General features: G+C 40.9%; 1 protein-coding gene across 1 annotated transcript in view; it reads left to right on the forward strand.

Annotated features, from left to right (window-relative positions):
* LOC138718911 (mucin-19-like) overlaps positions 1-25359 on the forward strand; it is a 54951-nt gene extending 29592 nt beyond the window's left edge. Inside the window, exons 3-7 of the mRNA XM_069853650.1 lie at positions 1543-1655; positions 1989-2208; positions 3615-3857; positions 7484-7596; positions 25327-25359. Coding sequence (XP_069709751.1) covers positions 1543-1655; positions 1989-2208; positions 3615-3857; positions 7484-7596; positions 25327-25359 — 722 coding nt within the window. The remainder of the gene's footprint in view (positions 1-1542; positions 1656-1988; positions 2209-3614; positions 3858-7483; positions 7597-25326) is intronic.
* The last annotated feature ends 1238 nt before the right edge of the window (positions 25360-26597 follow it).

Genomic DNA, 26597 nt, shown 5'->3' on the forward strand with positions numbered 1-26597 from the left:
ACCAAAAAAAAAATGTGGTGGGGAATATGTATTCCATTTTTAGTGCACTATTGTATTTTTCTATATTGAATACAAATCTAAGGGTTTAATCCTACTCTGGTTTGGAATCATAGTGCTCTCATGGAAGGTAATAGGAGATTTGCATATGAATTTGTATGATAAGGTGTAATGCGTTTTTTCAAATGTTCATAAAAATGTTGCGGAGACCTTTTTCCTTAGTCGGTCAGTTTTGCATTTATACTTTATTCCTTAAAGATACATGGACTCTAAGTACCAGTTTTACAGAATTTTCCTTTTTTGCTTTTTAGCTCCTATTACTTTATCTATACAGTTGGAGCATGTGGCCAGTACAGTGATACAGTTCAGCTGGGAAACTCAAGGTGGCAGAAGAGACAGTCCTTACAGAGTCCATCTGCGGGGAAGCTCTCTTAATGTCACGAGAATCCTGAATGGAACAAGTACTGTATTTGAAAATCTGCTTTCTGATCATGAATACCAAATATCTGTTGATGTTTCAACGTGCTCTAAGAACATCAGCACTTCCTTGACAGTTCGGACAGGTATTTCCTCAGGAACCCTTTTTTTTTTGTTTTCCATTAGCAGAGATACACAGCCTGAAGTTGAAGCCCTTTTTCATTGAGGACCTACGCATAAATAATCTACGTGCTAGAATGAACAGGTGAATGGAGGCCAAACTTTTTTAGACACTTAATGACAGCCTGCAAACTTTTCATAGGGCTAATATTTAAAGACTCCCCTATCCTTTTGCGAAATTAAAAACTTACTGAACAGTGGTTCAGCACACCAGTCTCTCCCAGCTCTATGTTCTTTACTTCCCATGCCTGTCCTGCTCCTGCACCTTCACATGCACATGTGCCCACTTTTGGGTTCCCAGTTACATAGCAACCAGTAGGTTTAAACCCTCAGTTCTTCTGTAGCCACTTATCCTAGGAAAGCCCACAGTCCTGCTCCTCCTACTGCTTGTTCACTTTGTAAACCCCAGCTTCTTCAGCAGAAGAAGCAGCTGCAGCATAGCAAGTGCTTGCAGTAAGATATATCACTGTAGTCAAGTTCACAACTGAAATAGCTTTTCTATTATCTGTTATCTGGAGTTTTGTGCTGTCCTTTCATGGGACAACATCTGTGAGTCTGGGAGCAACTGTGCCTGGTACGTGAAGCAACGTGTTGAAAGAAAAGTCAAAGCACTGCAGGTCAAGGGCAGACCTCTGGCAGGGACTGGTCTTCAAAGCTGTCTTACTGTGAAGCACAAAATGAAAGGGCACAGAGGTAACTTCCCCTTTACATCATATTAACAGCTTGTTCTCTTCTTTCAGAGACACATTAAGTAAAAGGTGAGGAATACAGTGATCACTGTGTGGTACAGAGAATTTATGAGTTGTATTGTGGCCAGCTCTGGTGCAGAGAGATAATGTCTGTGTTCACCTCTGGTCAGTTCTTATCCTTAGAGGTACTTAGCTAAGCAATCTTTTTTAAAAAATACCTGTACTTTAGCTGGTTATTTTGTCTTTCATATCTCCCCAGCTGCTGAAGTCTTCAATGGAACCACTAGGATTACCAACAAAGTTTTCACATCTGAATATGAGAATAAATCAAGTACAGCATTTAAGGACTTCGAGACAGAGTTCATTAAGGAGGTATTTTGCTTAGGAATTCTAAATCAAGACTTATTTTCTGTCACACTCTTTCGAATGTAAATAATCATGAGGATCTGGGTATGAATAATCTTTAGTATGGACACGGAGGATTGTCTGATGGTTAGAAACAAAGCAGTATTCATTAAGACCATACTTCTCATTTGCAGTGTGGTCCTCTGAGGCCCTGGTTTAAATGAAATTCTGTTTGGGAGTTATACATATTCTCATACCATGAGAGATTATTCCAAATTAATTATGAACAGCATATTGCTCTAACAATTCTTTATATTAAAGGAGGAGAATAGATAGTAACTCAAACTTTTTCTCTTGCAGATAGAAGAAAATCTGCCACCGAAGATCCTAGAATTAATAGAGGAAAACAAAATGCGTATTGTAATTAATAGCATCGAGAACGGCAGTGTGATTGTATTCTTCGACATTGTGTTGGATGTAGGAGAAAATATAACAAAATCAGAGATTTCAGATGCTTTTATAGATGCCCTTAACATGAGTACAGTATTGAAAGCTGATCTTAAAAAGACTGTTATAGAAGGTATGAATTAATTCATCACAGTGAACTCAAGTACTAGTGTACATTTCACTGACAGTAACATCCAGTGAAACAGGATTTAGGTGGGGAAATGCAAATAGTATTCTGTTTATCGCTTTTTACAATGCTGACTTAAAACCTTGTTCTTTTCTTGTTTCGTTTAACTTCACCGTAGCAAGGAATAGTTGTCAGTCAGGATTAAATGACTGTTCCCAACATGCAACCTGCACTGCTGAAGGAGCAATTTATTCCTGTCAATGCAACAAAGGATTCATAGACGACAGTCCCCAAGTTCCAGGAAGAGTTTGTCGGCAAAAGCAGAATCTACCCTCACGTAAATGGGTTTTTTTTTGTTTATTTGTTTTGTTTTGCATCTAAAAAAACTTTAAAATATGGCACACAAGGCCTTTTCCTTCCCCTGACCCTCCCTCAGGAAATGGTTCATTATGGTTACTTACACTGGCCTTTGATGGTTTAGGTTTTATTTGAGAATGGGTACCCGAGTTAACTATTTAGGGAAACAATGCAAGCATATTTTCTGGGCTTGTTTTTTGAAAGTTGTGTATGTGCCTGAACTTGGTGAAACTTTAAAAGAAATTCTACTCACTGCCTCCAAATTGCTATTTTACAGAACAGATTACTACAGTACCTCTGAAAAATGCTACGGAGAGATTTACAGGATCCACAGCTAATTCCATTTTCACTACCACATTTGCATCAATACCTTGCAGTAAGTAAATATTTAATATTGATGAGTTATTGAAATCAGATGCAATATTCTTGTTCATCAGTCATATCAGCACAGAGGTAAAATCTCAGGATATAACTTAAGAAAGGGAAGATGGAGAGAACCACTGAAAACACATAATTATACAAATATCAGTCAAGGCAGTTTCTACACCTTGGCAAAGCCCTCCTAGACCCAGTAAAGTTCCACTGGGTGCCTGCCTCCAGTGAGAAACCACTGTGATATGTGATTTTTCTTAATGCTACTACGAGGCACATCTGTTAAATGCCTATCTACTGCTCTAAACGTAAGGTTTCCACACAGCTTTTTAGTAATCCATCCTCCTGATGATAACAGCATGAGTCAAATAGCAGTTCACCTCATAACACTCATCAGAGCAGCTGCCTTGCCTGTGGTGAGAAAGACTAGAAGCAAGTAGAATGTCATCCATTTTTGTTTTAGACTCACCAAATAAACTACATTATTGAAAGATTTATATCTATAGAGCAAACAGTTTATTTCTGCTCTTATGGGAAAATGGGTTGAAAAGCTGAAATCAGCCCTAAGAAAACTCACAAAGTTTTTAATATTGATTTAATTTGTATTTTGATACTTCAATATTAAACATGTAGAATTGCAGAGGTGAAATGAACTTCCCTCATGAATCTTTTTCTCGTTGCAGTCCCAGTGTCCATCAAAGTTCAGAATGTGACTGGGGAAGCGATACAATTCAGCCTGACCGGTGGCAGGAGAGGCAGCCTCTACACTGTCTCCCTCATGGATGGAAACCAGGAGATAAATAAAACTACTACAAAAGAGGCAAAGATTTCATTTAAACGTTTACTTCCTGGTCATGTATACACAATATCTGTGGCCGTATTATCTTGTGATGAGAATAACTGGACTTCGGTCAGCGTCCGAACAGGTATTTCCTTGATTATCCTGTCATTTCTTTTTAATGAATATGCTCACAAAATATCTTTGTACAATATGATTGGGATTTCATTCATAGACTATTATTCATATATGTCTGACTCATCTCCTTACTTGGATAGGAATACTTAGATTAAATAGGAGTTTGAAAGATTAAGTGTTTATTCTGTAAAATTTTGGCCATGATGTATCGTTGAACCACATAATCCTGTACAAAAGTCAAGATATTTTGATTGTCAGTTTAACACGAAGTATTCTGGTAATGCAAAGTTTAGGCTATACATGCTTTTGTGAATAAGACAGATTGTTTAACTGTATCATTGTACTAAAGCATAAAATGTAGAACATATGCTATACTTTTTCTCAAGATTTCAGATACAACCAGAAAGTGTCTTTTGAGAAGTATATAATCCTGGACGGTCACATCCTTTCCCTCAGCCAAATGGTTTTGGCTAAACTTTTCATATCATGTACAGGGCCTCCCAGGTGACATTGTCTTTTTTACTAGCCTTTTAGGGACTATACATATAATTTAAATTCAATATCCAAGGGCACTCAACAGGATCTCTGTAGTCGTGATGTCTGTGCACTGGTAGTCATCATGTCACGGGCACCTCTGCAAAAAAATGTTGTGGACAGGCAGGAACTTGCTTCTCTTGAAAGATCTTCCTCTGCCTGCCTTTGCCCACACATAAACTCTGTAGTACCCTTAGAGCAATGCTGAGCCTGAGATCCATACCTGCCTCTTACCAAGGTTTACAACATGTGATCTGTTAAGTATAGCTATGTAGTCACAAGGTAAAAATGATACAGGGTTCTTATCAACTCGTTTATGAGCCATCTTGAAAGTCTTTAGGCATTTTTACTTTGGTATTCCAAATGGAAAATAGTTGCAGAATTGCAGTGTTCTGATGTCCTGAAAACATTACCAAACCGCTAGCCTAAAAGTATCTACGGCACATCTGTATCTATTTGCTTTTGTGCCAACATAGCCCTTTAACTTAAATAGTTCCCCTCTTTTCCTTTCCTCGTATTGTGTTCTCCCTCCCAGTTAAAATTACAATCTTTTTCTACAGACAGTGCTCTCAGTCTCTGTTTGCCAGACTAGACAAGACATCTTTTCCTTTCCTATGAAGAATTTGTCTCTGCCCATCACTCTTAACTTTTTTTGTTAGATAGAAGTCACCTTTCTTGAATGTGGGTAAATGAGATTACAGATCAGTAGCGAGCAGGCAAACTTGGACCATTGTGCTTACCGTATCATTGGCATTCCTTTCTCTACTGGGAATGTAGTGAATAATGTGCTGTAGGACTGCACATGCTTTTTTCACAGCTGCATCACAGCTGTGATCAGCTCAGGTACTGAAGTCTTTATCTCTTCAATGCTTGTGCTGCCAGGTAAGAGAAGACATTTTTATTAGCAATCCCAAAATGCACAACTTCCAGTATATGCCATCTCAGTGCTTCTGCTCCACCCTTAGATTCATCCTATTCTTGCTGGAAGATACCTCAATTCTCCCCTGTGTTAATGACACCTAATAACTTTGCACCATTGGCAAATTTTAAGAGCAAACTCCTTCATTTTCTGGCAAGATCTATAATGGAAATGTTGAACAAGTTCTGCACCGGGACTGATTCTCAAGGAAAACCATAGATAGTATCCTAAAGCAAGATTTCTTCTTTTAAAGCTACCTGTTCCCATCTCACCATTAGCCATTTCCTTTAGACAAATCTTTTTTCACTAAAAAGTTACCACTTAGCACTGTATAATACTGCTTTTCTACCACTGGAAGAGATCTGAAAGTCATCTTGTCAAAGGAAGATACTAGATTATCCTGGCATGATCCACTTTTGGTAAAACTGTATGGCACTTGAACATAGTTTCTCTGTGCCTGAGAAAATTTTCATAATTTCTTTTAGTAAAGAAAGATTGAAAGATCTAACTTGACTTTTGAAAGATCTAACTTGACTTTTGGCAATAGCTACTTTCTCTCAGCATTTCTTGACCTCTAAAACGTAACTCCCTTTGTTGCAAATTTTTTTTCGGTTGTCTAGGGGATTGTCTAATTATTCTCGAAACCCTTCTACAGCAATTATCCCAGCAGTTAAGCGTGAGGTTCCTTCTTATGGATTTACCCTCTATTGTAGCCTTTAGGACCACAAAGCCAAGGGATTTTCATCATGATTTCCATTCAAATCTTTTAATGCTTCAGTCCAGTGGCTTTCCTTTATTAGCATCTCTAGTCTCCACTAAAAAAGAAATTTTTGTAATCTGAAACCATGTGCCTTACCAGAAAAGTTTTTATGACCTAATTATAAAGAGCAATAAAGACCAAGTCACCTGGATTTTATATGGAATTAAAGATTATGTTCAGTTCCATGAGGACAACTAAAGCTCTACCCAATGAGTATTAAAACTGCAATACAATAATTTACTACTCTTTTAACACATTATAAATAATTCAGATTAGACAGTCAAGACAAGCATAATGATATTTTGAGATTTCATGATGCTTATCATTTTGAAATTAAATTGCAGGCAATTTCTACTTCTGAATACCCTACCTAGTTTACCTCAGTTGTACAAGCATACAACCTGTATCTCTAGCTCCCATAAGAAATTAGAGTTCCCAACACTATCTCAGTAAAATTCTGAAATACAACCTATGCACCCACCACCTACCTCTCTTCTGATATCTCTGTTTTTGTGATCTGCAGTTCTACATTCTCACTGGACAAAAGGAACTGCTGCTCGGGTAATTCCTTGGCCATGATTAAATGCTTTTGGTTATTTCAGTTTGGAAGTACGATGCACTAGGTGGAGCCCAAAGAGGGTTTTTTCCATCCCATCATTTTCTTGCTAGCAACAATCATACATGCACAGAGGCAATTATCTTGACTTTTTATATTTATTTTACAGATCCTGTTTCCTGTTTCAACAAAACCGAGCTTTGCGTACCACAAAGTACTGGCTGTTCTGACATAAAATATATTGTATGCTCAAGTAAGTTTTATAGAATGTTAAGATCTGTTTATTCATAATGATGGGGTACAATTTCACAATATAGGAGCTTCCATGAGTGCTTTGCCATCTGCTTTATAATGTCTCTTCACATAGCATCTGAAGTTCACACTTCTTTGGTAAGGAAACTGCCTTTGTCAAACTTCAGTGTCAGCTTCCAGATCTATATTTAGTCTGGAATTTTCTATATAAAGCATACTTCTTTCAGTGTAGGGCTCATCCACCTACTTGGGTGGATTGAAACATATTCAGTGCCTTGCAGAATCTAAGAGACTGATTTTGCTTCTGCTGGAATCAGTGGGAGAGTGGCTGCTGAATTAGGGAGTAGGATGCACCTTGAATAATGCAGGAATGACTAACAAGATTTGAGAATTGTGATGGCTGACAAATTTAAAAAGGACAACATTCAACTCTTGAAGGCTCAGAAACCAGTGCATTAGGTACTTTTACATTATATATTTCTGTATTATTTGATTAGTTTCTGTTTTTATCAATTAAAATAATAAATACATAAGATAATAAAGTTCAAAAAGCAAGTGTGGAGTGGCATCATGGGATTCACCTAATTGTTTCAGCGTTTTTTTTTTTCCTTCCAGGTTACCAAGCATTTGCCTGCAGTGTTTTGTTAAAAAGCCAGACGTTTAATGATACACTGTACAACTCCGATAGTAAAGACTACCAAGCAATGTCTGAAAGTATCAAAACAGAAGTACGTTGCTGTAATGTCCTTTGTAATTCTGAATGTACTTATATGAATACTTGAAACGAGACCTTTACAAGCATGTACTATTAGTCCCAGTACTACACTTGTGTGTGCTGTTAGTCAAGATCATTGTGAATTTGCTTCATGGTAGCAGTTGCTGGACTGGAGAATTTTTCAAGGTGACCATATCAGGGAGGAACATGAAAAGAGAACAGGGAAGCTTAGAGATAGTGGATGAGCCTAGCAAAGCTGACATGCAGAAGAAGCAGTCTGCCACTCAGCTGTCTATAGCAGGATATTAAAGAAAAGGAGTAGCAATTTACACATCTCAGGAATCCTGATATACATGAGCCTGTTGGAAAGTTTAAACTACCGTAAGACTGGGGCAGACCACTTTTAAATAACTTAATAAAGACGATTATTTTTAGTGTGATCATCATACCTTTTAGCTAAGAGTCTCTATGGATTTCATAAGCAGTAATTAATTTGTTCTCACGCCAACTCCATGTAACTTTGTCTTATGACTGCTACCATCTCCATTTCATGGACAGAAAATTTACTTTAGTGAATTTAAAAGGCTTCCTCCAACCTGATTGAACACAACAGGAGTCCCTTTACTGCCTTTTAATAAGCTTTCACTCAGGCCCTGTGCAACATGCCAACATGACTGTTATCACACTTTTCTTTAAAACTGTGAAATCCAAGAAGAGGCTGTACTAACATGACTGAAAATGTAGTCAGTTTCTGCATTGGATTTTTAAAATTATTTTAATATTTTACTATTTATTTGAAATTCCACAGTACTGTCACTCTATCGTTGTAATTTTTAAATTTTGAAATCACCTGTGTAGGCCAGATTTGCTGTCCAGAACACTCATTGCGCTGAGGAAAAGAAAGTAGAGTGTCTGGCAAGAGAACTTAATGTGACATGTAGTTTGGGGTAGGGGTTTATCCCACAGAGAAAACAGAGGCAGACAACTGGTCAATGATTCAGAACAGAGTTTGTCATCAACCTATGAAAAATAGTAATCTTTCCAACTTTTCAGGTAAAATATCATATTTTTCCACAGCAAGGAGATACCTTTTTTCATACTGGGCTGAATAAAAACTCTAATTTTCTTTAAAGATCAGTCCTGGCAGAAATGTTTCTACCAGCCTTACTTAGAGGGAAGGACTGCTTGTTCTTGCCCTGTATCTACATGAAAGCACTGGGTAAGGCTGTACTTTTGGAGACATCACTGTAAACCTGAAATCATTCCAATTGATGTAATGGGTCTGCATGTTTTATGCTGGAATAATTGAGAGACAAATCAGACTGTTGTCTCTCTTTGTATAGTTATTCTGTAACATCATGTTTTTTGATAATCTGGAGATCAAAACATTTTAGGTGTTCTAAATCTCTAACATCAAATTCTGTGCTGGTAGCGTGTGCATGACCACGCTTGAAGTTTAGTTGTACGTGTTAAAAAACCTAGGGGACACTGTAGTCAACTTTGGAAACATTAGGTGCTCTTTGAATATTCCAAATTTTGTACAAGCGGGGTCCCATATGGGTTTGTAGCCTGTAGGGGAGAATATTAAGTTTCAAGGCATTATCCAATGACAGATAGCTAAACAGATTACTGCTTTGGAAGTCAAACTTTGATTTCACATTACCACTTAGAGACTATGTGCTGTTCTGGAATCTTCTCTCAGTAATATTTTTAGTGGTATAGACAAAAATTACTGTCATTATTCAGATATTTGATATTCCAGAGAGATTACCCTAAAAGAATGATAAATGCAGAAAACAAGTATCCTGATGTATATATGATGTGTCCATTCTTACTGTCTCAGTTGATTGACACACGGAATAAATATGAATTTCAATTTACACAGGTCATTAGAGAAATGCGCATTAAACTGAAAGATGACCTTTTTGATATCGTTATGCTTGGATTCAGACCTGGGAGTGTGAATGCTTATTTTATTTCTCTACTGCAAAACCAAGACCCCGTCGATGTGAATGTCATGCAGGTGTACTTAAGTAAAATATTAAAGAGCAAGTTTGGCAACCGAACTAAAGTAACTGTACAATGTAAGTGACGTTAAAACAGCTTCTTTTTGATCATGGGGGGATTAAAGGGTCTGATTTCCTGCTCTTCACAAAAGCTAATAAATTAACTTCTCCCTTTTATGAGATTCAAGTATTTCAGATTACCTATTTAAATACTCACATAACACATAGTCCAGATATCATGTAGATTATGGATGGGTGTAAGCCTTCCACTGTTTCTAGCTAACATTTCTAAAATGTATTTAAATTTCCAGCTCTGTCTGCTCTGTCATCAACTGAAAACAGTTCCGCCTGGAAAGTGGCAGTGATTGTTCTTGGAGTTTTACTTGGAGTTGCATTAGTGCTGATTATTCTCATAACATTTGTTTACTTCTATATGAAGAGGAGAATGGGTAAATATGTTGTTGAACCCACAGGACTCCTGGGAAATTTTGTCCAGAAGCACTTATAATATAAGCCAGAGTTTCATTTATATATTTTGGGTAAGGAGAAATTTTAACGTATTTGTCTCAAAATTCAATGTTAATTGTTTGTATTAACTTAAGTGTTAACTGCATATTTAATACATATATAGTTAAGTTTATATTAACTTATGTATTAACGTAACACTACCCTCTTCTTCCCATGTCGATCATCAAATTCCTGAGCTCCTTACAACCTCTAGTGAATCATCCTTTTAACACTGCTCTCAGATACAGAGTGAGGAATTTTCGCTATTGTGCATGTGATACAGTGAGGCACAAAGAAAATTCTATTCAGATTGTTCACTACAGGTATTGCAATGATTCCTAAACATTGAATACAGAGACAGCATCCAAATTACTCAATACTCTCTTATATTTATATGACGCATCAAATGGAGTGACTGATCTTAGTACCTATGGTCACCTCACTACTCTGAGCACAGAGTCATCTTGTTGGGTTTTATGAACTTGGACATGTTGGATTCATCTCACCAAAGATTTTTATCACCATATGAAGGTGCCTCTTTCTTTCCAGTGACTGCAGAATGAGCCCATGGGATTAGTGTTTTACCATGTGCAAGTTGTTTAGGAGTATGAAGGGAAGTGGAATAGATCTGGGCTATATGGGCTTGCTGTAAGAGTCTGTGGTGGAGCAGGAGTTCAGTCTGCTGGCTTCTGATTTTAAGGTTAATTTCTTTAATGGCTGAGCTATGAAGAAACAAATGCCTTTATGTGACAAATGTATAGCATGCTAAATACAGGTGCTGTTTAATAGGAAATTAGCTGCATAACCTTAACAAGTTACTAAGAGGGGAAGGGGGACAAAGGTTAATTTGGGCTGAAGTATTTTACTGATTTTTGCCTGTCAAAAATAGTTGATCGGGTAAGGATATGTCATATAGTGCTATTTTGCTTTGCTCTTGATAATCCTAAAGCAGAGTCTGCTAAAAGCAACCTGAAGAATCCTGTGTGCTTTAGAGCAACCAGACCTTGTGCTTTAGAGCAATGAAAATGGCCTTTATCTGTTTTCATCGCTCTTAGCTGTAGTCTCAGTGACATTACAGTCTGTTTCTCCTATGGTGTATTTTTTTCTGCTTGGAACATGTTGTTCAACAAATGATAAAGGGCAGTATATTGCTATACGTATTTCCAGTAGGATTTATGTATTTAATCTCAAACCAATTCTCCCTGTGTGTGTGTATTCTGTCTGTATGCCAATGTTCTGCATTCATGTTTAAGCACCGAATATCCTGTTGTGTTGAGGTCCTGGCTTATGCCCTTCAAACAGCTCAGGTTCTTTGTCTTTGCAGATTACATTACAGTTAGTTGGCACAGGTTAGAGTAAGGACTTGTCCAGAACTGTAGCATGTTGTAGGACATAAGCAGACAAAGGACCTCATCAGAGCAGCGGTACGCAAGAAACTTTGCTGCCTTCTGGGCACAGCCAGTGTTAATTTTTTTTATATCTCCTTTCCTGCATCCTGCATCTTCCTGGAAGAACCTTGCTGTAGACCCTGGTTAAGCAGGAGGGTGAAGCCGTCTTATGTGCCGGCCTTACTGCATACAGGCTAATTTAGTTCAGGCTGTATCTTCACCCTGGTGAGGGAGGTCACATCCAGCCTTGCTCTTCTGTCACTGTGCGAGGCCAAAGGCCTGTGCTGGCTGGCAAGTGAAGGCCTATGACATCTTTGCACTCAAAGTTGTGGTGGTAGTTTCTATTACTCTCTGGAACACTTTTTTTTTTCAGGGACCTACGAAAAATGGGTGTTGTATGACATGCTTTCCCTTTCCTTCCATATAGTATCAGCTTGGCTGTCCTTCTGCACAGGTTTAGGGCATGGAGTCACAGCCTACCTCACCGAATGAAAGTCGGAGTGAATAGTATTTCTTAAACTTGCTTTATGTGGGTTTTAAACATAGTTAAGCCTGGTGCTATACTCACTGAGCAGTCACTTGACAATGTATTCTGTCAGAAAATACAAGTTCTCCAGTGAGCTATGTGTTGAAAATACTAATAAGCACTTGAGCTTATGTTAATGCTGTTTCCTTTCTTTTTTCAGGGGTCTAGTTTGAATAGCAAACTCTCATTTTTAGTTAACCTTTCTAATGTCCTTGCACATAATGTTGAAATAAAGACCATGTACAGCAGGTTTGTACTATGGAATCCTGGGGCTTGTTCATGCAAAATATATTTAAACTCTCTGAAGATAAGTGAGGTTTTAAATTATTTTCTCAAAAATACTTTATAAATAAAATCTCTGTTTTTACAACTTTGCATTCTGAAGGCATCTACTGTTCTTATTTTGTCTTGTAATTTGGACCGTTTTCTAGGGGCTGGAGGAGAGAGAGAGGCCACTACTGTCAACAACAGAGCTAACCTTGATCCAGCAGACCATTACACAGGGCCACAATCTCTTTCAGTTATATTAAAGAAGAGAAGTTAGATCTAATGGTTCTAGCCCCATTTTTAACTCCAAAAAATCCCCCTACCACCACACTGTGGTGCCTAGACTGAAAACTCTCTGAAAATCAGAGCAGGAGTAGCCAAAGCTCCCCTTTTCAAAGGGGATCACTTCCTTGATTCCAAGCAGCATTGCTACTCAGAGAGACTGAGGCCCAGCCAGTGGGACAGGGAAATAAATAGCTGTTGATAAGACACTCGAAGGTATCTAGGTAGCTGGTCCCTGTTGATATCAGTGGGATTTAAGCAGCCCCTACATCTTTGTGGGTCAGGAAAGGCATTTTGCCTGTTTCAGCCTCACATATTTTACCCTGGAACTGGCTGGCATTATTATGCAGAAAAACTTGATCTGCTTTGAGACAGGCATGAGCCCCTGTCTGAACAGCAGAACTACACAAGTCTGTTTTCCTAGAGGCTGGCATCCTGCATTGTCTACACTCCATCACTGCAGTAATGCACCTCCTGTCACCATGACCTCCTCTGCCCCAGTCCATGGCCATTCCACAGTGCCAGCTTTTCTTCCACAGTGCCTCCAGTCTTGCCTCCTCCCTCAGTCACAGAAGTTTTATCTCCTTGGACATGACAAACCCAGGAGCTAGAGGAGCAAAATGAGGCTCCCGTGATCCAAGAGGAGGTGGTCAGAGCCTTGCTAGCCCGACTAGACACCCACAAGTCTATGAGGCCGGGTGGGATCCATCCAAGGGTATTGAAGGAGCTGGCGGATGTGCTGGCCAAACCCCTTTCCATCATCTTCCAACAGTCCTGGAAGACTGGGGAAGTCCCACTGGACTGGAGGCTGGCTGATGTTGTGCCCATCTACAAGAAGGGCCGCAGGGAGGACCCAGGAAACTACAGGCCTGTCAGTCTGACCTCAGTGCCAGGGAAAGTCATGGAACAGGTGATCTTGAGTGCTATCATGAAGCACATGCAAGAGAACTGGGTGATCAGGCCCAGTCAACATGGGTTCACAAAAGGCAGGTCTTGCCAAACTAACCTGATCACCTTCTATGACAAAGTGACCCGGCTCCTGGATGAGGGAAAGGCTGTGGATGTGGTCTTCCTGGACTTCAATAAAGCCTTTGACACAGTTTCTCACAGCGTTCTGCTTGAGAAACTGTCAGCCTCTGGCCTGGACAGGCGCACACACTCCTGGGTGGGAAACTGGTTGGATGGCCGGGCCCAGAGAGTGGTGGTAAATGGTGTGAAATCCAGCTGGAGGCCAGTGACAAGTGGGGTTCCCCAGGGCTCAGTGCTGGGTCCAGCCCTGTTCAATGTCTTTATCAATGACCTGGATGAAGGCATCGAGTGCACCCTTAGCAAGTTTGCGGATGACACTAAGCTGGGTGGAAGTGTCGATCTGCTGGAGGGTAGGGAGGCTCTGCAAAGGGATCTGAACAGGCTGGACCGCTGGGCTGAGTCCAATGGCATGAGGTTTAACAAGGCCAAATGCCGGGTCCTGCACTTGGGGCACAACAACCCTATGCAGTGCTACAGACTAGAAGTCTGTCTAGAAAGCTGCCTGGAGGAGAGGGACCTGGGGGTGTTGGTTGACAGCGACTGAACATGAGCCAGCAGTGTGCCCAGGTGGCCAAGAAGGCCAATGGCATCTTGGCTTGTATGAGAAACGGCGTGACCAGCAGGTCCAGGGAGGTTATTCTCCCTCTGTACTCGGCACTGGTGAGACCGCTCTTTGAGTACTCTGTTCAGTTCTGGGCCCCTCACCACAAGAAGGATGTTGAGGCTCTGGAACGAGTCCAGAGAAGAGCAACAAAGCTGGTGAAGGGGCTGGAGAACAAGTCTTACGAGGATCGGCTGAGAGAGCTGGGGTTGTTTATCCTGGAGAAGAGGAGGCTGAGGGGAGACCTCATTGCTCTCTACAACTACCTGAAAGGAGGTTGTGGAGAGGAGGGAGCTGGCCTCTTCTCCCAAGTGACAGGGGACAGGACAAGAGGGAATGGCCCCAACCTCTGCCAGGGGAGGTTTAGGCTTGACATTAGGAAAAATTTTTTCACAGAAAGGGTCATTGGGCACTGGAACAGGCTGCCCAGGGAGGTGATTGAGTCACCTTCTCTGGAGGTGTTTAAGGGACAGGTGGATGAGGTGCTGAGGGGCATGGTTTAGTGTTTGATAAGAATGGTTGGACTCGATGATGCGGTGGGTCTCTTCCAACCTGGTTATTCTATGATTCTATGTGAACTAAAAAATACCTTGGGAGTTATACATCCCCCCCAAACTTTTCAAACGCCATCTCCTATGCCAGGGGTCTCCTATGGAATTGGCAGCAGGGCTACTGTGGAGTCTGCTGGCCACCCTGGCTGTCAGAAGGACTGAGCCAACAAGGGTTACTGGGGCCATCAGCTTTTGGGATGTAGCACCGTACTTGGCCCTTGGGTGCCTTTGTTTTCCATCTGAGAAGCAACTTTGAGCTCTCCTGCTTCGTGTTTCAATGAATCCTGAGATACGCGCTTCAACATTCTGTATATGTTTTATCATTTCACTTTGATATAGGTTGTCAGAGTCTCTCAACAGTTAAAAGGTCTATCAGGCAGGAGGAGAGAAAAGTGTTTTCAAACAGAAGAAATCCTGCAGATGCTGGTACAGAAGGGAAGAATATTCTGACAACTCATCTATGGGACTGCTGGGATTTCCAGACAAAGGGGATTCTCTGCAAAGTAGTAAAAGATGGACCTAAATTGTTCAAGTTCATAAATGTGAAAGATAATAAAGTAAGCAAAAGTGGAAATGCAATAATGTTAGAAAGCATATACTATAAGACAGTATGAAATATATGTTAGTCTGAGAGCAGAACACTGACCAGCACACAGCAACCCTAACTTAATATATCATCCATTTTTTTGTAGAAACAGGAAGAATGTAGCATAATAATAATAGCAAGTAGCAGTAGCAGTAATAGTAGTTTTGCTCATGTGAACCTCTGCAAGACATTCCCTTTGAGTCTTCGAGCTGCCATTCAAATGACAGTATCAGATAAGGTTCACCACATAGCTTAAATTTCTACCACGTTTTGCAGCAATTCCAAGATTTGGATATTTCCTTTCTTGGCAGTATTGGCTTTCTAGGCTCCGAAGAGGCTCATGACATACTATCTTTCCCATGAGTGTTGGTAGTATAAGAATCTAGAGAAGTATTTCAGCCTGCTATGTAGAGAATTGCTATGTCAGCACAGAAGACAAGGCTCACCTAACCCAGTATTCCAGTACATGCTGAGTCTATAAGTAAATACTCAGCATAAACTGGGAAAATGAACTGCAGGATTTGGGTCTTGGTAGGACCTTGGCAGCTGGTGCCAGGAAGCACAAACAAGCAGCAGAAACATCAGCCAGCCAGCCCCTCAGGCCCACATTACTTGCACTCAATTTTGCCTGGCTTGACTAGAGACTACAGCTAGTCCTTATGATTGAGTTTGTAATAAAAACCCTGCTGACATCTGCTTTAAAAAGTAATAGTGTGAAAATAATCTAGCAACAGAAATATTACCATTGTCAATCCAAGCAGACCCATGTAATTTTTACTCATTTTTACGAGAGCTAGGCTGTCCGAGGACATTGCATTCAGGGGACTCAAATCAATAACATACCTGTTTAGCTACCAGCGACTGGATCAGGCTGGTGCATCGGCTTGCTGGAAGCTCAGCTTCCACTTTATGAGCACAGTGAGGCAGCAGCTGAAAAGGGGTTGGCTTTAAACATTTTTGCTCTATAAACATGCCTACCTACCAGTTGCTTCCGGTGTTAACTGATTCTCTTAAGGACTCCATTTCCAAACATTCAAGAAATTAGGGCTGTGTTCAACTTGCAGTTAGAAAGTTTGCAGTGAGACAATGGGATTCAGCCAACTCACATCCACTTGATAGTCTCATGGACCCAGTTAAAAGTTTGCCCTGAGCAAGCTCTTTTGGGCTGTAGGGTCGGAGCCATATCTCTCTATTTACTCATGCTGTCTAGCAGACACCTGATTTTCTCACAGTCAACTATATGTCAAATTGTGCTAAAAAGGGTAGCGATAATAGATCTTTTTATTTAGAGAAAATGTAAGCTTTTGTTACTGATGTTGTAAATGCTCAGTTCTAAGATCACCATGATCCTGTGCCAGCAGCAATGTTAATGCAGGTTAGGTAGAATTACAGACAACTCAGGATGCTTTTAGAAGTCTCGGTCCTGTCATGGGTTTAAGGCACTGTCTACATGGCCACTCAAGTCACTGAAGACAAATTCAGCTTACTTTTCTGCAGTTCTGTGCTCTGCTAGTCTGGTTCATATTTTTGCAGTGAGTTAGTGCAGCTGTGTGATCCCACAGCAGATGTGCACAGTGAAGCAAAAAAATCTACAGGTTTAATTAGAAAAAGGCACATGTAGAGTCAGATTTCAAAGGTTCTTTTGTGGCAATTATTCCCTCTTTTCTGCTTCCAACCTCAAAAAGAAATGGGATTTTTCTTTTTATGATGATGCTGGATGAATATAACACTACATCTGAGCTTCCAAAAATCTTGTTAATATTTTGATTAGACATGCATGGAAAACTACACGTGAAAGTATCAGATCAAGAAAAGGCTGCACTGTGCAGAAGTAGCCATCAGATGGTGCTCCCTGTAGCGATATCATCTGCCTGAAGACCAGGTTGCACTGAAATCTTCAAGAATTCTTGAATTTTTGGGTTAGTCTGCAGGACAGAGCAGTCTGGAAACTCAATTCTCTTTCAAAGACCTTTGCAGTGCTTAAGTGCACTTGAGTCCTGTCTTAAATCCACCCAAGTGTCTTCTTTTCTAGCATGTGAGGCTCTATAAGGGTTGAGCACCTAAATGCTAGTTTAAAGTATAGCCCCGAACTCTGTGAAAACATTTGACTAAGAAGGTTTTGGTTTGTTTCCTCCACACAGTCCTCCTCTGCTTGCTCTTCTATGTTCTGGGCTGGTGCAAGATGAAGTAGGAGTGGAGGGTGGCACATTGGCAACACATGAAGCCAGTGCAGTGGTCAAGAAGCAAGGAGCAGTCACTTGCAGAGGGAGAGGACTGATGTGTTTGTTGGAATTTGCCACTACCGTTGTAGCAATGAGAATCACTAACTTGCTACTGTGGTTTGGTATTGATAGCAGCTCGTAAACTTTTATTCATCTCATTGCAGCAACAGACATCCTACTCTTCTGATTAAAAGTTTAATTGTGCATCAAGTGTGTTCAAAATCTTAATTTGACTTCTCACATTGAGAAGCTTTATCCAGTGTATGAATTCTTCATCTTTTCTGCTGTTCTTCATGGAGTGTTTTACGTTGGATTCACTGAATCAGCAACTTAAATTAATATTAAAAAAGATACAATTTTACAAGCATGGCAAAATTATCCATGTAAAAAACACCCTGTGAACAAAAAACTTAATTAAATACTAGCTCTCAGCTAATTAAAAACTGCCATTTCCCGTAACTGTTAGTAAGGTCATTTCACATGCCTAATCATCCCTGTTTTCTAAGGAAATTGATAGCTATAGATTGCCAGCTATCAATGAGGCCACTTTCTCTTAAGCATCACATACAAATGCCTGAATATTGTGCCATTAGTTTCCAAATCCTACTTAGTGTTAAGGGAAAACATCCTTTTTCTTCACTTCTTCTGAACGGTGCCTAAATTCATGATTTGTACTCATTGAAGTCATCCCTGGAACAAGGAAATAAGAATGCATAATTGGTAAAACACGGTAAACAGGAGGCTATCCACTTGTCTCGGGTTTGTCACTGCTGTGTTGCTCAGCCTATAGGGCAAGTAATACACTATAGTCCTACAGCCATGCCCCAGTGGGCTGTCCTATAGGGCCAAAGGGATGGGTAAATATAATCTCTCTGCTTTCCTTTCTGTCTTTCCAGAAGTAGACAAGGGAAAAGCAGCTCGTCCTTGGCCAGGTGTGTGGACCTCAGGGCTGCTACCTAGCATGGCTGTTTGGGAGGAATGAGCTCTCTGTGCAGGAACCATGGCTTCATCCCTTCCAAGAGACGCGACTGCATTTGCTGTGTGATGTTGTGAGAGGGATGAGGCCATTTGTCTTGCCTTGGGCTGACCTCTGTTGGCAACTGAGAAAAATTAGCACCTTCAGGGCATGATTCATCTGCCCTGTTTTAGCTTTCTACTTCAGATAAGATGAAATCATCCAAAAATATCTGTTTCTCTCCACTAATTCTGAAGGGAACTTTGACTAACATTAACTCAAAACCACCTTATTGCAGGACAGTTGCAGGTTCTCAGACAAAATTCCACTTGCCAATAGCTTTGTCCATCATGTCAACATCTGGTGGGATATGTCAGCAGGGCTGTGGCATTATAAGCCTGGGCAAGTCATTATACTGGGTCATGGAGAAAGACCAGCAGTTTTTGCAAGCATGAGGAATTCAGCATCAGCAGCACCTAACTGGGAACCTGCGGCTCTGCAGGGACAGAGCTGGCACAAGAATTTTTGTCTCTTCTCCAGGATTTTGCCAATATAAGTTCTACTTACCATAGGAGCTTTCATGACTAATGTCTTTCCCCCCATTTTGGCTTCAGGTATAATCAGGATGGGGGCCTTACTAATGGGACTTTGGCCTTAGAGGAAGCCATGTGGGATAAGACAGACATCCCTCATGTCTTTCCATCCTATACCCTTCTCACCATGCCTATCAGGATGCACCTTGATCCCAAAACACATGTTGGAGAAGATATGCAGTGGCACCAGCGCACCATCAAGCATGTCCTTGTCTCTGTCACAGTGCTGCAGCATCCCATCCTATGCAGCCTGCATATAGAGCTGTAGACAAATCCTCTGTATCAGCAAAGACTGGGCAAGCCAGGGGCTAACGGAGGTATGTGTGCACAGATTATATTGGAGGAGTAAGGAAGACAGAAAAATAGGATTAAAGTAAGGACAGGCTGAAAACTCCTTTAATGCTAACTCTTCAGGATTTGCTAGTGCATACTGCTAGAACTAAGAAAACTAACTTAGAGGAGTTGTAATGCTCTGCTTCTTCATGATAGATCCCCACCCAGCCTTGCAAACTCGTTGTGCCTATTGCGTGGGGCCCTCAGAGCGGCGAGGAAGCAGGGATGTATTATTACTGTGCAAACCTGACAGGAGACGCCTGTTCTGATTCTCTCCGCTAGCAGCCTGCCTGCCTCAGACAAGCAAGCTGGCAGCAGCAAGTGTCTCCTCTGATAGGGTGACGGAAGACAAAGTCCTCCTCCCCTTCTTTTGTACTTTGTATGAGTGTGAAGCCTTCTGCTTGCCCTGTTACAATAACGAGTGTGGTCACACTGCTCTGTGAACAATATCCTCAATGCTAGCAAAAAGTTCTGGAAAACTTAGTTAGAAGACACGAGTGAATGTGTAGTTTATGCCATGCTTGAAAATTTCCTTTCCCATGAATTGTTCAGACTCATGCTAGAAACTGGTTCCTGCTTCACTGTAACAACTTGGTATTTGCTGGGTTGTCCTTAAGGCCTTTTGCAACAGGATGGTGCAAATGTGCACAGTTCACTTGCAGGAAAATACAGTCTAGGCTGTCACTGTCAAAAAAAACCCTAACAAAGGCAGTTCTCAGGTCACTGTAAAGGGTAATCTGATTTTATTTTGTTTGTGCAATGTCAGAAGTGATTGATATCTTAAATATGAGGAAATAGATTTTCCTGTGTTGTCCTACAGCAATTGTACGGCAATTGTCTCTATCTCATTCTCTATCTCATGGAGAGAAAAGATCTCTCCATGCATAGCTGGGAACAGTCTCCCTTTTCACTCTTTACACTGAAAAATGGAGTTTGTAATTATTTCATGATGACTTTAACTAGTCATTCTTTCAATAAGGTTTCAAGCACCACATGTAGTGATTTATTTAATGTTTTAGTTGACTACTCAGCTCTTAAAAGAGCTGCTGGATTCAAGGGGCTTAAAAGAGAGGGAGATGGATATTCAGTTTTGGAATTACCTCTGACAGACTTGGAGTACACAACTGGTTGTCATTTTTTTGGATCGAAAACATTATTCTGGAAAACTGCCAAAATCAAATGGCTCTGCTGGAACCTGCTTGTTTTCCTGTCAGCTTGTTCAGACTCTGGTCTGCAGGTGCTGGCCTTCAATCTTCATCTGGCCCCGCCAGATGGGCAGTGAGAACTTTTATCCATGACTTGTTTGAAGACTCCTTCTTTCCTCTTCTCTTCCTTCACATTCCTTTCCCAATAAAAAGCTAGTAGGCTGCTACAGAACTGGAAGTATATCTTGAATAAGATGATGCTCAGACATTTCCATCCACTGTGGGGTTATGTTGTCATGTCCTTCAGCCCTATCCTCTTCTGCTCAGGAAAGTTATCTGAACCAAGTTTGAGGGACCTCTACGCTAGCTCAGGATGCCGAGGTGTGTGGTCTGGCCCTTAATGACACAACCTGCTGCCACTGAGCATACGTTACACCATGAGCATATGCATGCATAGTAGTAAGGAGCTTCTCACCAAGGGTGCTCTATGTCCCAAAACTCCAGATGTTCACAGCTCATGCAGAGATAATGTAGAAAGTAGATCTGAATGGTTCAAATGTGAAAAACGAAACAGAGCGATGTTTACTGTCCATGCACCCTGGGGGAACTAAAAGTAGAAAGATTGGGAGACATGGTACATTTTGCAGCTGCCAGTAGTGAGCCAACGCTGGAATTTTTAAAAGTCCTGATTTGGTAACACTTAAAAGCGTTGTGTCAAATATAGAGTATCTTGGCACTTTCTGTCCCTCTGGACTGAAACCCAGTGGTTGTTGAGGGACCACAGATGCCAGTCTGCCTGTTTACAAGCACGGAAACAACAGAAGAGGCCCAGTAGTGCTCTGTATATGGGACAGACCCACTATGAACCTGACGTGACTCAAAGAGCTGCAGAAAATAGCAGAGGAATTGAATAAAATTTGGAAAGGAGCAAATCAATGAAGTCAAAGCACTACTTTTCAGGCCCTTAGGATGGAAGATGATGCTACATAGACTTGCTGGCACTAAACTTGTAAATCATTTCCCTGGATAGTTTACAGCCATGATTCCTAAAAATATCTCTACAAAGAACCTTGACTGCATTGAATAAAACTAGGAATCCCGGGGAAAGTTCTTAATTCCTGAAAATATTGCACCAGAATTCAGAAGAGCCTAGAGCAATGGCCGGATCTGCAACACCAGCTTAAGACTAAGTAACAGAATGGCTTTAATAATGAACCACAATATCAAACATGATGTGTGATGCCATGCGCTGAGAAGACTGTCCTTTTCTGAATCTGCCCTAGCCAGATCAACCATTTTCTATGAGTAGGCACCAGCCTAATTTATGAAAATAAATGCAAGCTCACATAAGATATAGCTACATTCTTGGTATCCTACAACACTCTGTCCAATACTGTAAAATACCATAAAATAAGTCAAATAGTTTAGCAACTGGTAAACTAACATTTCTCAGGGGAGTCATCACTGCGGAAATTCCTAATCAGAATATATTTATTAAGATTCTGCTGGAGATAGTGTTAGGCCTGAAGTGATTAATATTTACAGTGGTGATTTGGAAGTAAATGTAAGTCCTCCACTGATTAAGGTGTATAACTTATGCAGAATTGTAAACAAAGAGGCTAGAACTGTTGCATGCAAGGGTCTTGATTTCTTGACAAACGTGACCCACATAAGTGAAATGTATTTGAGTAGTTGACTGCACAGATACGCCTCCAGGAACAAGGAATGAAGGTCATGCTTACAGAATAGGATGCTGTATCCCAGCAGGAAAGGGTTCGGAAAAGGATTTGGCTACTGAAGGCTAAGTAAATCAGCACAAGCTCCCACAGTTATGCTGTGGCCAAAAAAGGTTAATGGGATGCTTGGATTAACTGTGCATAAGCAGGGCAGAAGCAAGGTAATGTTAATGCTGGACATGGCATTAGTAGGATCAATGGTGGAACGCTACACCAAGTTTTGGTGCTCTAAAGAGAGGCTGAAAAGGTATAAAGAAGAGCCACAAATTATTAGATGCAGAAGAAACCATTTCATAGAGAATCCTAATGGGTTCAGTGCATTTAGCTTATCAAAAAGAAGACTGGCTAAAACTTGATTATTATGCCTAAGCATCTGCCTTCTTGGGATTGGGGGAGGGAAAAGTACCAAACTGTAAAGGGCTTTTTAACCTGGTTAATCATCCATGTAAATAAATAGACAAAAACTGGGATAAACACATGAATACTCTAAATTTTTTTTTTTACAGCAAATGACTAACTGGTGGAATAAACTATAAAAGGTAACATTTCCCTTCTTTGATTTGGTACCTTCAGATAAAGTCAGAACACTTGTTCCAAAGAGAGCTGAACATTACTGACTCCCATACAGGGTAACAGTATGACTGAAGGACCAGTGAACATACAAGGAACCTGACTAGCAGACACGATCCCAGTCTGACATGCATCTGTCTATCAATGGCCAAATATGTATAAATTAGGAAAGGCTTTCATGTCAGGCCTGTGGACTGAGTAAAGCAGTCAGGCACTACCGAATGCTATGGCTGTGAGGTTAGTGACTGTGCAAAATTATTTGCAGGGTTCCAAGTACACCACTCTCAAGTCTTTATTAACTGTGCCAGGGATTCCGAGGAGCTCATCTCTCCAAGCTGACAGATTGTCACTCTGATAACCTTGACAAATGTGAGTGCAGTTCAGGGCCTGCAATTTGGCTTCCTCATGGGTAGTGCAGCTCTGCTTCCCTGGGAGGCTTCCCGGTGACCACACACCTTTTGCAGAGTGTATCACACTCATTTCTTGTTCGTAGATGTAATCTTGGGCAAAAGCATTGCCAGGTACATCTAACAAGCAAACAAGCATGGACTAAGCTTACCAGCTCCTGCTACACTCCCTTCTGCATGTAGTCCTGGTAGGTGTCTGATAGAAGCGTGTTGGTGCTTTGTTCTCCTGTCAGTCTCGTGTGGGCTACTGGAAGGAATGAGTGGGACAATCTTGTAAATGTCTCGTTGATAACTATACAGTTATGAAGGGTTTTGTAACTTTCTTCCCCTGAGCTAAAGCAGAACATCCAACTTCTCTATGAGACCAAGACTCCAGAACACTGGGTTTGTTTCCTGAGAATCATAGAATCACCAGGTTGGAAGAGACCCACTGGATCATCGAGTCCAACCATTCCTATCAAATACTAAACCATGCCCCTCAGCGCCTCATGGTCATTATCTCCCAGAGATTTCAGTGCCACAGGAAATAACTGTGTACACCTGTGTGGAACATAGAGGGAGGTTCGTGTCACTTATAAAATGATCTTTGAGATGTGCCAGATGGCATGGCCTTGTGAAATAACCTACATTTCTCTTCTGATTCTCACATGTCTCAGAAAGACCCTACAATCCCAAATACTCTGTGCTTTTGCTGCCAAGCATGTACAAAACCACCCGAGGTGGACAGGATTTGGAAAAGGACCATTTTTCCCTACTGCATGGATAGCTGGAGTGCTTTTCTAGCAGGCATGGGAACTGCTCCGTCTAACCTGAAGCAGAGTGTTTGAACTGGAGGCTCTTGTTCTCCATAGAAGAGAAGTATCTTTTGGTGTGAAACTCTGCCTTTATGAAATTGTTTAACTTCACACAGAATACAAAGGGGAGGGTAGCATTCACATGCCTTCCCCAGTTAGTGTATAGTTGCATTTTCAAAGTAGAAATACCTCAAGAAGAGAGACACCCAATGCCTTCCCCACAGAATACTTCATGTCTGTGACTCAGACCTTGCTGTCTCCCAACAGGCCTGTCCAAAACCTTTCTTGACACTGAGCAGAGACAGAATTCCAAATTTGCTTTTCAGCAAATGAGGGCTCAGTAGCAGGGCTATTGAGTCTAATGGGATAGGTGCTGTTTTCAGCTTTCTGTGAGAAAAACATGAGTTGGCATCATGGATGAGTATCCCTTTTAGAAACAGCTTTCAGGGACAAAGTCCAAGACCTCCATGCATCAGTCTTTCCTTAACACGTCCTTCTGCCTAACTTTTCCCACTGATGTCTGCGTGATTTCTGAGGTGCTTGATTGTCTCCCATGAAACTGTACAGGGAGCCTAAGCTGGCAAAAGATTTTGGAAGACTGGCACGATGTCTAATTTTCAAGTTGCTTTTGAATTGAGACTGCCTTTGAATTGAGACTGCCTTTGAACTGAGACTGCAGTTGCCTTTGTATTGAGACTGCAGTTGCCTTTGAATTGAGACTGCAGCCTTTTCATCGGGCTGCAAGAATATTTTCTTCATCTAACCTACTCATGACAGAGTTGATGAAGTTTTTCTGCTAGACCATTGCTGCATGAGTGCTAACTTGCTCCCTTGTGTCCAGACCCTGAGGTTACAGTTAGGGAAGGTGCAGTCTAAGGAGACATGATGCCCAAAATCCAGCTGCTCTTAGCTGTGATTTCCAGCCAGTAGCCTGAGCACTGCGTCCACATGTCTGGTTCTAATGAGGGGAGTATGATTTGGGAGGGGCTGCATGCAGGAAAGCTAAAATAAGTGTTGGGTGTCTTTTCCCTAGAGCCCTAGTCTGCTCCCAGCATCATATATGGGTCACAGAAAAATTTGCTATTTCTCCTCTCATGATAACTGAGGGAAAGTAAATTTGCTGTGAGTGCACTATGTTGACTTCAACTGAAAGTAGTGAGTTCCTGTAAATTATGCTCAATCTCTGGCAAAATAACTCCATTTGGTCAAGCAGAAAAACTGATGTGTTTTCTTGCTCTCTCCTAGCAAGTCTTTGGATCAGCTGGCTATGGAAACTGAGGGCTAGTTAAATAGCTACTGATGGACTACCATCTCCTGCAGAGCTGAGGCAATCCACTGCAGCTAGTATTACTTCCTTCCAGTGTTGTTCTCCTTAGTTTGCTTAGGCCAAAACACTTAGACAAATAACCCTCTTTCTTCAAAGTGAGCACTGTACACCCTACTGATTCCCATGAGTACAGTAGAAAACAGCCACAGAAATGAATTGCAGCTAAAACCTATCTGAAATAGGTTGGTGTTTTGCTCTTGAATTTCTTGCCTTTGGATCTCAGAAGAGGGACATTTGAGTACCCAGACATAAAAATACTGATAAAATTGCATGTAAAGTAAATGTGAAATCTCTTGAGTACCTCCTGGAAATGTTAGTTGAAGACAAAGTTGCTGTAAGAACACAGCTTAGGTGGTACCCATCTCTACTATGCTGTCCATGGCTATTCCATCTCTACTACATTGTTCATGGCTGTTCCAGGTTAGGTGTCTGGAGCTGCCCTCCACTGACAGGGAAGCCAAGGCCAGAACCCATCCCAAATCAAGGTTAATATTTAAGGAAAGGCTGAATTTTCATTTGGGGATTCCCATTTCTCTACACTAACTGAAAAAGAATCTGCATAACTAGCTTAGATACCAATTTTCTAGGCAACTTGTTGTGGTTTGGTCCCAGTCAGCAACTAAGTACCATGCAGCAGCTCACTCACTCCTTCACCACAGTGGGATGGGGAGGAGAACTGGAAAGAAAAAGATAAAAGCTCGTGGGCTGGGATAAAACCAGCTTAATATACAGTAAAGAAAGAAAGCAATAATGATAATAACAATAGTAACGAAATATATGAACTGAATAATGCATGGTTCAATTGCTTACCAATAGGAAACTGATGCTTACCCTGTTCCCAAGCAGTGATCCCTTATCTCCCAGCCAATTCCTGCATTTTATATACTGAGCATGCATTACGTGAATATTTCCAGTATAGAAGGGGAAGTATTACTGTTGTGTACAAAAAGACATGACAAAATTGAGAGGGGTTATCACTGTTGTTCCAATAAATAGCAAAGCAGAACAACAGGAAGGGAGAAGAATAAGTCAGGGATTTACTGTATTTTAGCAAGATGCTTCTTTAACTTTCCAACCCACTGCTGAAAAGTACTAGAATAGCCTTTTCAGTTGGAGACTGGGGGCAAAGCTGCTAATAACTTTCTAGTTGCAAAGGAAAGTTTGATGTTTCACTGGTGGTTTGTTTGAT

The sequence above is a fragment of the Phaenicophaeus curvirostris genome, chromosome 1 (assembly GCF_032191515.1).
Source record: "Phaenicophaeus curvirostris isolate KB17595 chromosome 1, BPBGC_Pcur_1.0, whole genome shotgun sequence".
Classification (NCBI taxonomy): Eukaryota; Metazoa; Chordata; class Aves; order Cuculiformes; family Cuculidae; genus Phaenicophaeus; species Phaenicophaeus curvirostris.